The sequence below is a fragment of the Lissotriton vulgaris genome, chromosome 11, assembly GCF_964263255.1.
Source record: "Lissotriton vulgaris chromosome 11, aLisVul1.2, whole genome shotgun sequence".
Taxonomy (NCBI): Eukaryota; Metazoa; Chordata; class Amphibia; order Caudata; family Salamandridae; genus Lissotriton; species Lissotriton vulgaris.
This window is the reverse complement of record NC_141699.1, coordinates 499,518,925-499,532,351: the sequence shown is the minus strand read 5'-3', so window position 1 is coordinate 499,532,351 and position 13,427 is coordinate 499,518,925. Positions and strand designations below refer to the sequence as shown.

Genomic DNA, 13,427 nt, shown 5'->3' with positions numbered 1-13,427 from the left:
GCCTGGAGGGAGGGGACAGAGTGGCTGCATGGGTGGGACCCTGCTTGACCGCCTCGAGTAACAGCTACAAATCAGGGACGCAGGGGCTGCATGGGAAGTGCCCTCTTGCGGTGTTTTCATTGTTGGAAGAGAGAAAATTAAGGGACACGCGCCGAGTGCGGGGCAGTGGAATACTCCCCAGACGTGAGAATGGGCGCTGGATAAGACCAACGGCAAGACCAACCACGAAACGGAGAGACCGCAGAGAGGTGCGGTAGCAGTGGGCCTAGCCGAATAAGGACAGTAAGGCACGTTGGAGTGCGAACCCCAAATCTGGGAAGTGGAGGCCACCGCGATTGAAGGCAGACGCCAGGCACTGAGTAGACTCGTTGGTCCTCTGGTCAACTTATTGCAGTGTTTGGGCTAGGGGAGTGGAGGAAAGATGGCCGGTAAGGCCGACGCAGATAAGACCATTCCTTGGGTTCCCAGGGGATCACGGAACATTCAAACAAACAGGCTGGATAGATATTCTTTTCCTAAGGGGTCCCGGTCCCCAGTGGAGTCCAAAAAAATCTTCTCGGGAGGGGGGGGGGAGGCATCTCCTGCCTCCTCTGAGCCAACATTGACTGAATTGATGGCGGCCATACATGGTGTGCAAGCATCTTTGGGCCAGCAGAAGGAGGCCCTAGATAACAAACTTGAGACTGTTACGATAGAGATGGGACTGATCCGAGCAGACCTCACGAAGGCGAGTAAAAAGGTGAAGACTTTGGAGGTCAAGACGGCCAGTTTGGTTGGCGACGTGCATTTGCTACAACAGGAGGTGCGGAACCTTAAGGCCTCGAAGGTCCTTACGGACCGTAAATTGGACGATTACGAAGGTAGGGCCAGGCGTAATAATGTTCAAATTCTTGGGATACCTGAGAAATCAGAAGGCCTAACTCTGGACTTATTCATCGAAAATATTGTTCTCAACCATGGTGGACCGGGGGGTAAGCCGCGACCGGGGGCACCCCCGCCCTATGATTGCAAGGGTCCTGAACTTTCGAGATGGAGACGCGATCCTGCAGGCGGCCCGAGCCGGACCCCCGTTGAAATGTGAAAATGCAACTTTGTCCTTCTTTCCAGATTTCACCCAAATGGTTCAAAAACAGTGTCAGGGTTTTTTGTTGGTGAAGAAAAGACTAAGAGAAAAGGGTCTAAAGTATGCCATGATGTTTCCGGCCCGCCTTCGGGTAGAACTTAAAGGTAAGGCCTGGTTCTTTGACAACCCAGAGGTGGCGGCAGATTGGCTGGACAGTCTACATGCGACGGAAGCAGAGCGTCAAGACCATGATGGGCAAGACGAGCAAGAACCGTCGTAATATAGTGACTGACGGGCTTAAATAAGAGAAAGTGATGGTGGGGGGTGGGATGGGGTCATGTTGATTCCCCCGTTTTGCTTGTTAGTTAATAAAATGTCGTGTTTGGATTAGGATATGGATAGGGAGGGTGGGGATGGTAGACGGGGACTGTCGGGTTCGTTCAGGCCTTCCTCTATTTTCTACTTTTAGTTAGCTTTGATTAGTGTAGGGGCGACAGGCACACTGCTAGTTGGGGATGAGCCTACGCTTCATGCAGGGGTGCAGGATGGGGGGAGAAGAGCAAATAGTTGTTTTTTCTTTTTACAAATGAGAATTTAACATGTGCATCATTATTAGCAATGTGTTTTTGTTGTTTTTTTTATGCATCAGTTGACCTGGACATGGTGTATCATTTCAATGTCTTCTGGTAGACAGGAGTTGGGGATTGCCACACTCAGCTGGAATGTTAACGGGCTAGGGGACAAGATAAAAAGAGGGATGGTTAACCAATTGATTCGGGGGCACTCCCCGGATGTGGTATTACTACAGGAGACACATCTGATTGGGAATCGTTGTATGGCGTTGCATAAAGGGGGGTACAAATTAGTAGCGCATGCTGGATTTACCATCGGGTCTAGGGGGGTGGGGATCCTAGTGAGGAATTCCTTCCCACTGACCATTCAGGCCACATGGGCTGACAATCGAGGTAGATACATTGGTATTTCCGGGTTGAGGGAAGGGAGAACTGTTACTTTTTTGTCCGTGTATGTTCCACCGGCCCTACCGGCCGACACCTTTCACGACCTGTGCAGGATTTATTTTACTTTGCCTGTTGGGATGTTGATTGTGGGGGGAGACTTTAATGCTGTGTTGAATGGTGAAGTAGATAGACACCCTTTCCATATTTTGCCGCCGGTGGTGGTTATCAGATTTTGTAGAAACCACAGGGCTCGCTGATGGGTGGCGACTGAAAAACCCAGGAGAAATACACTACACACACGCCTTTACCGCACACCACTCCCTCTCAAGGATTGATTATGTCTTAGTGCCGGCGTCACAGGTGGCATGGATTCGAGAGGAGTGCTTATCTTCTTGTAAGACCTGACATTTTGATGAAGCAAAAAACATTTTTCAATTTTTTCTAGTTTTCTATATTAGCGCTACTTTTAATCCATGTTCGGCTGCCTATCCTACTACTGCATAGCCCAGAGAGGCAATAACTATACTTGTGTGAGTCACTAATGTAGCCTACCATTATGCAGATGCTGTCCTTTTGCTAGGGGAAAGATAATGTATTTCTTACACTTTTGCAGCCTATCATACTTTTGGGCTACTATGGGCTATTGAAGCTACCAATCATGAAACTGTTACCTAACTGAATGAGATGATTGATCCTTATCTAGGGGAGTACTGAGAGTGCCTTTGTTAGAAATGTGATTGTTTATTGTGCTTTTAGAATATGCATTATCTGGGCTACATGTGAGGTACACTGGGTGTCTTTTTTACTAGCCGCAAATAAAATACCTGCCCATTGTAACATCATGCAAATTATTCTTGTGGAGTATGGAACTGTCTTACATCCATTAAACTCAGCTTCTGCTTCTTCTATGTTCAAATGGCATTTTAAAGGCAACCTTATTGATTTGTTTGGGCTACAACATTCCCCTTTGGTCTATGTATTCATATCAAAACTTACAGAATGTGACCTTACTTAGCACATGGTCTTAAACCCTTGCACAGAGTCATTATACAACTTGTTCTGTACTGCAATACTACATCCTTCGAACTACTGCAACTGCAGTGCCTCCTTGTTATCAGCACATCTTCTATCACCTGAGAATCAGTACGCCCTATCACATAAGCTTGAGACTATTTCAGTTTCACTGTGCTACTCTTTCATAGTCATTCCAGTTCAAAAAGTAGCATGGCTGAGGAAGACCAGATACAAAAACTAGCCTTGAAAATATCTAGGACAACTCCTCCTATCCTATTTTACCTAAATTTGAATCAATATCTACTATGGAGGTGCTACTTAAGAAATTAGAGGAAGTGCGTGATCTGGCCACCACCACGAAGAACAATACATACAATATGCAAACTGATATCACAATGATTTAAAATTAGGTTAAACAGATCAACAGCAGTGGCATAGGATCGAATCAGCAGTCTTGAAGACAGAGAATCATCACAAATGATGCAACTTGCTGCTCTTACTACCGTCTCTCTCATATTACGAAGAGAAATATTGGTTTTGGAAGACCAGAATAGTAGGAGCAATGTTCAATTTTTTGGCCAAACTGAAGGTTCAGGACTTTAATGCCTGTATCTGGGAGACGTGTATTCCACAAATGACTGTCTTATCTTTCAGAAAGACTTTGAATTAGAAAGACCTCCCAGGGTCCAGGCCTGTCTCAATCCAGATAAGATCAATTGTGTGTAAACCTCTTAGATTCCAACACACAGAACTCATATTGAATTATCTGAGGAAAAATAGCCACTGCATCTGGAAAGGTCACAAGATACAATTGTCTCAAGATTTCGCAAAAACCAGAGTAGACACTAGGAAAGTCTTCTTAGTCCTTAATCAAGACTGAGAGCTAGGAACATGGACTTTTCTTTCTGCTTTCCCATTATTCATTTATTAGCAGCACTGGTGGTTACCTTCAGTATTACTATAGTAATGCATAAATATATGCAGCAACAATGTCTGTATATTTTGGTTTTGAGGTGTCTCAATCTATTTATGACCTTTCTTTAATTGTGCTAAAACCAATAAAAAGCTTTGAAATAAATATTTCTGTAACTGGATAACGTTTTTACGACTATTACTACTAAATTAAAACAATGTGAATGTGGTAACTCTGGTGTTATTCAATTGGAGAGGTAGGCCCTGCAGTAGTTACAACATAATTTAAGAGTGTTTTACTGCCAGAGCATGTAAAAGTATATGTCCATCATTTTACTTACAATGTACCCTGCCCACTGGGCTGGTCAGTGCCTACTCTAGGGGTGACATTATGAAGGAAGGTTTGGGCCTGGTGACTTATAATGAAGGAAGGTTTGGGCGTGGTAAAGGTCTGACATTACAAGGTGGAAATGGCAGTTGAAAACTGGACACATTCAGGCTGCATTTGCAGCCCTGAGACATATTTATGAGGCAACTTAAGTGGGTGGCACAACCAGTGATGTAGGCCCACTGGTAGCATTTACACACCCTGGGAACATATAGTGTGACCTTAATAGGGACTCGCAAGCAGGTCAAGAGTGCTAAGTGGGTATATAAGACAGTGTTAACATGTTTTAGGAAGACAACTCAAGCGTATTATCACTGGTTGGCAGTGGTAAAGTTCACAGAGTCCTTATCCCAATTATAAAAAACTCAGCACAAATAGGAGGAGAAAGACAAAAAGTCTGGGGATGAACCTTTAGAGAGAGTCAGGCCCTACACAATCAAAATGCTGTGTAGGTTTGTAATCTATGTGACTTGAGATCCTTTTAAGTATTGATCTTGTGTGCTCTCACTCCACAACCTAAAAGTGCATTACTGCATTACTGAAGGTAAACAAGAAAGGCTGTGCTTTTAATCTCTGCTGGTGGATCATTATGATGTTTGTCATTAAACATGACACAAACCACAGGCCTGTACAGTCGGATCCTGGCAGGAGAGCACCAATTTATTATCATTTGAATTAGATAAAAATTGGCCACTTCAGATATGCCGCAGTTGAAGATAGCCAGTTGCCTTCATCCTGACCAATTGTGCCCAGATTCAGTCAAAGAGCAACTAAGAGACGGTTATTGTAAGTGAATAAGGAATGGTCGGGAGCACTTAGTAAGGTAGCATCTTAACGTTTGAATGTCGAGAATTTAGATATTATGATAGAGTCACTATTGCCAACATAGACAAGTTTTGTTAAATAGGTGGAGTTGTGCTACGTCCACAATTACGAACAGGGTATAATGAAGCTCTGAGCTAACTGATCCTCTGTGGCCTGCAGCATTTATCAGACCACAGAGAGCCAGGGTGGCTAATATCTGCTGAGTCATATTTCATGGGGGCATTTTCCTTGTTTACATCCAGTCTACTGTGGAGGTAGGCAATGGTGAGGAAAAGCTATAGAAGCTAACGTCTGTTGCGCTAGGGCAAGATAAAGGGGTCCCAAAATAGCTCATTTACTGTGGACACAGTGTGAGTAAACAAAAAGGAGCATCTGTCAGGTGCTACTTATTTTTTTTGTTAAATAATTTAACCTTCATCCAAGGGCTCAGAAGACCTTCCGGACCCTTGGGAAAGACTAGGATGGGTATTTGAAATGAAGCATTGGTTTAAAATTGAATCCCCAACTCTTGGGTATACTAGAGGGGCACAGGCGATGGGGCAGGTGTCAGATACCAGTATTCTAATTTAGAACGCTGCCTTAGCTCTTAGATAAACAGTGGCAGGGGCACAGAAGAAGCCCACAGCTCTTAGTAGAAACTTGGAGAGTAGGTTGAAAAGAACACCAGGCCCAAATTTAAATCCTGTTCATCTTTGGTGGTGAAAGCACAACCGAGGTTTTATCTTTAAAATCCCCACCCCACATTGCTTGGGTGAGGGGAGAGGCCACCCAAGAACCTGTTGGCTCATAGGCAAGGCTAAGAAAGTTGCAGAAACAGGGTCGTTGTTACCTACCCCTTGGGGAAGTTATTGATCAATCTGTCCATTTGGTAAAATCATGGTTCATTTTACCCCCATGTTCCTGCTTAGTCTGTTGGGGGTTGGGTGAACATCTTAAATTCATCTCTGTTCTAGCTGTCAAACAGTGGCTTGACTTCTGATAAAGTATTCATGAAAATCATAAAAGTTCCAATTACTATTTGCTATGAGTGAACTGGAACCTTTTTGCTTTTAAAGAACATTCTATTTTAATTGATTATGTTGAAGTGCTTTCCCACAAGGATTTCAATGAAAATGTTGGTGTAATTGTAATTTTAATTTTGTTTCCATTTTATATGATGCTATGCAACTCTGGTTTACACTGCTGGTATGAAGTAGGTAGTAACATTGGAAAATTCATTTCATACCAAAAGTAACCAGACTTGCTCCTTTCGATGTTGGTTCTATGGTGTAAAATGAAATTTGATAGACTGTAAATTTCTAGTAAAAGCTGTAAATCAATCTTTTATCTGCTTTCATATTTATTGAAGCACATACATTAATCACCTAAATATATACATCTATTTGATGATTCATGTCTTGTAGGTGTTGCCAAGAAATCTTGCCATTCCCTATTGGGAAGTCTCCCAGATCCTTGGATTGCCACCAATCTTGGTGCAGGCAGATTTTGTATTAGTTAACTGGAAGAAAAGGAATCCTGATGGGTAAGACGCATTTACATTCAAATACAAGTTCTAATATAATTTGCGCAAAATTTGATTCAAAAGTATTTTTGACTGACTTTTGATTTGATTTGGTTTTGATTTGATTTGATTGACTGAGTGTGAAAGGGAAACTTGCATAGGATGAAAAAATCACACATATACTACAATTTTGCCCCTAAAGACAAAATATATTTGGAAGTTTCATAGCTATATCATATTACAAACATTTCCTGCAGGAATACACCTCTATTCCATGCACTTCCATGCACTTTACATAGGCATTTTCCCTAAACCCATCCCAAAACATCCTAAATGACAGGACATTAACCCTCACCTTAAACATAGCACGAACTCTTTAAACAGCTTAATTAGCTATTTTTCAAGATTTGACTTTTAAGGATTTAGTGATGATGGGCAGCAATTACTCCATGAAGGGTTTGATGTAAATTTGTTTAGTAGTGGTTGAGAAATTATCTTTATCTTTATTTTTTATTTTGGTTCAAGGACCATAAAAGATCATATAAATAATATTTACAATAAGTAAAATGCAGTAAGACACGATTACATAAATAAGTTGCTGACTTCAGCAGTCCCATTATGTATATGTTTTTGAATATTATGTACTAGACTTGCATAGGATATATCCTATTTTAGGTCTATCTTCACTGTTCATGTTTTCAGATAGGTTTTTATAAAGTGCACGTGCATGGTGAACAGTCACATCAGCCAGGATAGTTCAGAACAAGAGTTACGTTGAAGCAATTCCAAGGGATTTAAAATCCGTCATCCTCTGTTCTCTCTATCGAAATGTATGAGCATATTTATTAAAGTGTGTGTGCATAATGAGCGGTTAAAGAACCCAATCAATTTATTATGATATAACACATAAAACTATTTAATGTAAATTTAAAAAATAATCATTGTCTTAAGACAGTTTGGCAATAAAATATACTTGAATTGCTCTAGAATAGTACGTATATGTGAAGTGAGGAATTAAAGTTTCAACCCTCTCTTTTTCCGTAAATAGCCCACCACAAGCAGGAATCTACTGACTCCAAATACAATTGTTTGTGCGCTATCTATTTTTAGTATTAGCCTTGAGGTGTTTCCTAGTCATCAATCGCACACACAGCGGATTTATCCATTTCCTTCTGAGACTGGCATATGCAGGACAGAAGAATAAAATGTGTGCAATTTCTTCTTCTAAGTCCAGCAAACATAGGGGGCATTTGGTTTCTAGCCCCATTGCTCAGTGACATGACCGCTTAGCTGTGATTGCGTTGATCTGGAGGATCTCATATTGGAATTTCAAGCAGAGGGTTTTGGCTAACTGTGGTTGGGTTTCGTCCAGGAATAATTCAAAGTCGTACATGGATAAGCCAGGGAAATGTGACTGGGACACCCAAGTCCAATAGCTCTCTCAGACCATTCTTGTATACATGTAGTTCCTCAGTTGTCCAAATTCTGAGCCAGTAGAGTAGAGGTTTCAAAGCTGCTAGATACTCCAGTTTCATAACACCATTGCCATACAATAGGGGAAGCAATGGGTTATTTTTTGGCAGTACTGTAAACATTTGCATGGCCTTGTTTTCCGCAGCTGTTAGATGGGTGAGATTTTCTTCACCCCATAGATCAGATCTATTAAGTGATGAGGATTGGGCTTTATATCTATAAACCTACAGAGCCTGGGATGTTGCCTTGGACTCTTTTGCATATTGTCTCTTGACAATTGGTATTGTGTTTTGTATTAAAATTGTCTTAGCCTTGTTTATATGTGACTTCCAGGTGACTTTTGAGTTCAGTATCATCCCAAGATAACAGACATTAGATGCACGCTCTAGTGGTGTATCGTTCAGGACTAGTTTATTGTTAAAATGGCGGTGCGGTCTAATGGCCATTTAATTAGTCTTGGTGGGGTTGATTACAAGGCCCTTTATTTTGCAGTAGTTGCTAAAACAATCCATGAGCATTTGGAGCCCTCCAGAGGTCTGCGACAATAAGTTAAGGCCCGATTCACAGAACTAATTTAAGACAAAATCCTAAACCCACTACCATTTTGGTATTCACAGAAGGCACTTACTCATTTCGGTATTCACAGGAGTTAGGAGTCCTAACTTTAGGATTTCTAAATGCCTTCTGTGAATACCGAAAGTCTTAAAGTTAGGATTTTTCTCGGTGTAGGAGTAGTAAAGTTAGGACTCCTAACTTTAGGACTCCTAAATCCCTTCTGTGAATACCGAAAGTCCTAAAGTTACGATTTTTCTCAGTTTAGTAGCAGTAAAGTTAAGACTCCTAACTTTAGGACTACTAGATGCCTTCTGTGAATACCAAAAGTCCTTAAGTTAGGATTTTTCTCAGTTTAGGAGTCCTAAAGTTAGGAGTCCTAACTTTACTACTCCTAAACTGAGAAAAATGCTAACTTTAAGACTTTCGGTATTCACAGAAGGCATTTTAGGAGTCCTAAAGTTAGGAGTCCTAACTTTAATACTCCTAAACTGATTCACAGAACTAACTTAAAACAACATCCAAAACTTACTACCATTTTGGTATTCACAAAGGCACTCACTCATTTCGGTATTCACATAAGTTAGGAGTCCTAACGTTAGGACTCCTAAATGCCTTCTGTGAATACCGAAAGTCCTAAAGGTAGGATTTTTCCCAAAATGAGTAAGTGCCTTCTGTGAATACCAACACAGTGGTAAGTTTAGGATTTTGTCTTAAGTTAGTTCTGTGAATCGGGCCCGAGTGTCATCTTCAAACATTAATGCGCATCTGTGAGCCCCAATCAAGTTTAGCAAGTCATGAATTCATTTCTGCATATATTGAACAAGGTAGTTCACATATAATAAAAAAGGGTAGGGGCCAAGATACAAGCCCGTCCCCCCCCCCTCCTCACAGGGATTACTTCTGTGGTTTTCCCTCCAGGGCCCCAATGCACTTTGGCGAAATTATCTTGATGGAGTCTGACTATCTGGGACAGGATCTCCTCTGGGACTCCTTGTTGCCGTAATGTTTCCCATTGGCCGGCCCTTGGAATTAAGAAATTAACAATTTAAAACATTTTTGGTGGGCTTGAATGGATTAAAAAAAAAGAGATACCAGAACTTATAGCAGATGGTCTAGAAACCTGATTTGAAGGCCATCTGTTAACCAAACTGTAAAAAAAAGCAAATGAATTGGACGAGAAAGCTTTATCTCTACTCATACATTTCATGACCACTGACCAAAAGCTGGTTGTGGAACCAATGCCTTTGGCTGGCAGTGATTTGGGGAAATGTTGTGGATGCTATAACAGAACTCAGATAATAAATCTCCACATTCTGAACAATGTAAATCAGGGTTGGTAGGAGACTGGCTCAGGTAAAGGTGTTTCAAGAGATCCCCTGTGGTCAAAAATGTAAAAAATAATTATTTTTGCTACAGTAGGGTATCAAGTTAGTACCAAAATATCGCAGAGTTGGGGCAGATATTCTAACTTTTCATACAATATTGTGCAGCAACCTAAGTTATCAACTAAGAAATGGCGCTGTTTACCTCTCTTCATTCCTTGATGCGTGTTAGACTGCCATGAGCCAATGCACATACCCTTGCACCATCGTGCAAAGTTGTATGCATGATGTCAATAGTATCTTTTGCCCTGGAAGGGTACAAACACCTATTCTTAGGCACAGTTTAACACTTTTCTCACTTTGAATGTGAGTTGTACAGTGAAGAAAACAGGCAAAGTTTGAAAAGGTTTATATCCCAGTTTCAAAGGGGAATTTGTTTATCACAAAATCATGTCTACAAATGTTAGTAGATAGGGCTTTGTGTCAAACAACATGAGTGTCTGCATGAGAAAGCACATGTACCACCTACGATACATCCCTTGGTCAAAGTAATGAAAAGTAGAGTTCACAAGACAAAGCTTTGTTTCCTGGAGAATATGACCATTGTTCTGCCCTGTGTATTTATTCGATCACAGCCAGTAATAGGCACAATGTAATTCAGCTAGTAGTCTCCCTTACACTTCTTCCAAATCAGGGTATTAGTTTCATTCCTGGATTCCAGGAGGGACATCACCAGCAGAACAAGAGGTGTTATGATGAAGAGTACCATGTTCGTTATATGCCTATTGAGCCTGTCAGCAGGGCATGACCAGGGGTCCAGCAGCATGACACGTTTGGCAATTTAAAGCACAGGAGGTCATTGATAAATTGGGCTCAACTCTGACCATTATTCAATGATTTGCTGCAGAAGGCATAAGTGCAATGCCAGGTTTTAGCACTGTGAACCACAAAATGCACTGCTGATATATCTAGACCCTTCAACATTGCCTTGTGTGGTCCAGGTGCCACAATTTGGAACAAACTATCATTTCATGGCTAAGACAATCAAAACACACTCTACACAAGACAGAGGTCGGCCATTTTGAAGATGAACATTGGTAACTAGTAAAATAGGTGATCATTTGCATGATTCGCCGCAAACATGCTGCAGTTCTTAAAATGAACGCTGTCAATGTCATCCACTGCACTTTGTGTGCAGACGTTTATGAGAGAATCTTTCTAGATGTTGAAATCACCTATGTTGAATGTATACTGCGTAATAAATAGGTGTAGATACCGGTGAGAATGTTTTTAATCATTCTGAGAACCACATTGTGACCTCAACTAGTCTTCAATAATGTTATAAATATTGCTTTATTCACAGCAGACTAGGTTTTGAGTATGGTTTCTCGTAAAGGGGAGACAGCACAGCAGTACTGTGGTATTTGGGTGGAGCTCTGAGAGTGGAGTTTGGCAGAGTGTTGGTGAATGAAGAGACAATGAGTTACAGACCTATAAAAGGGATGGGAGAGGGTTGTGAGAGACCACTACTGAATGAACCAAAACGTTTGAACTAGATGGGAGTATCAGACATCTGGGATGGAAAATTACTTTGAAACCGTAGTCAAAGAATGATAAGATGCATTACAATGTACCAACAAGTTACGAGTGTCGTGAAAAATCTGCTTTAGCAGCTACAGCGGGTTGCGTTATTTATGCTTCTCTTCTGTCTGCAACTCAGCAGGCAAAAGCTCATTTTTAACGCAAAAAAAGGAATACTATATCAATAGAAGGGCAGACTGGAGCAAGGATGAATGAAAGATGGGTAAAGAAAAAGGGAAAGTAAGAAGGAATATTTAAAGGAATGAATTGTGAAAGAAAGGAACAAAGGACGGATAGATGCATGAGTGGGTGGATGAATGAGGTGGTATATGGATGAGTGGGTGAAAGGATGAATGAATACATAGGCGAATGGACTGGTGAATGGATGGTAGAGTAAATTGATGTATGGGTGGACGGATGAGTGAGTGAATGGATAGGTGGATGGCAGATGGATGGATGGACTGGTGGAAGGATTGCAGAGTAAAGAGATGGTTGGATAAGGTAATGGACAGGTGAAAGGATGACAGAGTAAACGGGTGGATAACTGGATAAATGGATAAAAACTGGATGGAATAGTCGATGGGTGAGTGATTGGATTGATGGATGATGCTGGAAGGAAAGATGGATGATAGATAGATAGATGCATGAATGGATGACTGGATGGAAGATTAGATGGGCGGATCAATGGATAGATAAATAGATGGATGAAAGAGAGGAAGGATGGATGGAAGAGTGGATGGATGAGTGGATGAGGATAAATGGAGGAGCGGATGGGTAGATGGATAGATAGGTGTCAGAATAGGTGGATGGATATATGGATGGCATAGTGGATTGAGGGATTGCTAGAAAAGTGGATGGATGGAAGAGTTTATGGATGTTAAAGGGAATGGGTGGTTAAAAGGATCGCAGAGTGGATCAAAGGTTGCCTCATAGGATGGATGGAATGGGCAAAGACTTAATGATAGATGAAAGAATTAATGGATGACTGAATGTAAGGGTGAAATAGTGCATATTCGCTGGTGGGTGGAAGGGTGAAAGGATGAATGGATAGATTCTTGGGTGTAAAAGACAAGGCTTCTAGGGTGGGTTAGTCTCACTTGCTTCACTTGCTTGGTGATCAAAGTAGGGAGGCATGTTCATTTTCTGGCTACTCCCTTGAACCAAAATAGAAGAGAAGGGTACCCTGCCTCAAGATTTATAGGCCCTAACTGGGGGGTCCTAACTGATATGTTTGGAGGGGTGAATAACCTAGGGGTTGACAAAACATAAAACAATCACATGGTCAAATCAAGAGGACTGGACAATTCAAATATTAGAAAATATATTTTTTATTTTTATTTTCTGATAATAGGAGTTAAACAGGTTTTTCTTGGAAAAATATATTTTTTTTGATATATCATAGGTACATATAAGTCATAAATAAGACAGACAGATATGGGAACAATAATATCACAACAATTCGTCCTACCCAGTAACAGCCTATATATACACACACATAATCATTCACTTCGGTCCCTACACACACTTTCTCTCCTAATTTCATACACCATTCACTCTATCATTCATTCTACTTTTCCTAGCGAGTATAGCACATAGATGGTCAAATCGGGATGTTCATCCGGGTAGTTGGTTTTAGCTACGGGTCCTGGTGTAATGAGGACAGTAACCGTATTCCAGGAGACATACGCCGACGCGCGTTTCGGTGACCGGCCAATACGGCCGCACCTTCGTCAGGGCAAGGGGCAGTATACTGGGACGGGCACAAAGGTAAAAACTCTGCAATATAGAGAGCAAAACAAAATTCATTTTACTATTCTGTTTAACCATGTACATA

General features: G+C 41.3%; 1 protein-coding gene across 1 annotated transcript in view; it reads left to right on the top strand.

Annotated features, from left to right (window-relative positions):
- The window catches only part of IDO2 (indoleamine 2,3-dioxygenase 2), a 298,339-nt gene that overhangs the window by 94,592 nt on the left and 190,320 nt on the right, over positions 1-13,427 (top strand). The window contains exon 4 of the mRNA XM_086943565.1: positions 6,565-6,683. Within this exon, the coding sequence (XP_086799691.1) occupies positions 6,565-6,683 (119 nt within the window). The remainder of the gene's footprint in view (positions 1-6,564; positions 6,684-13,427) is intronic.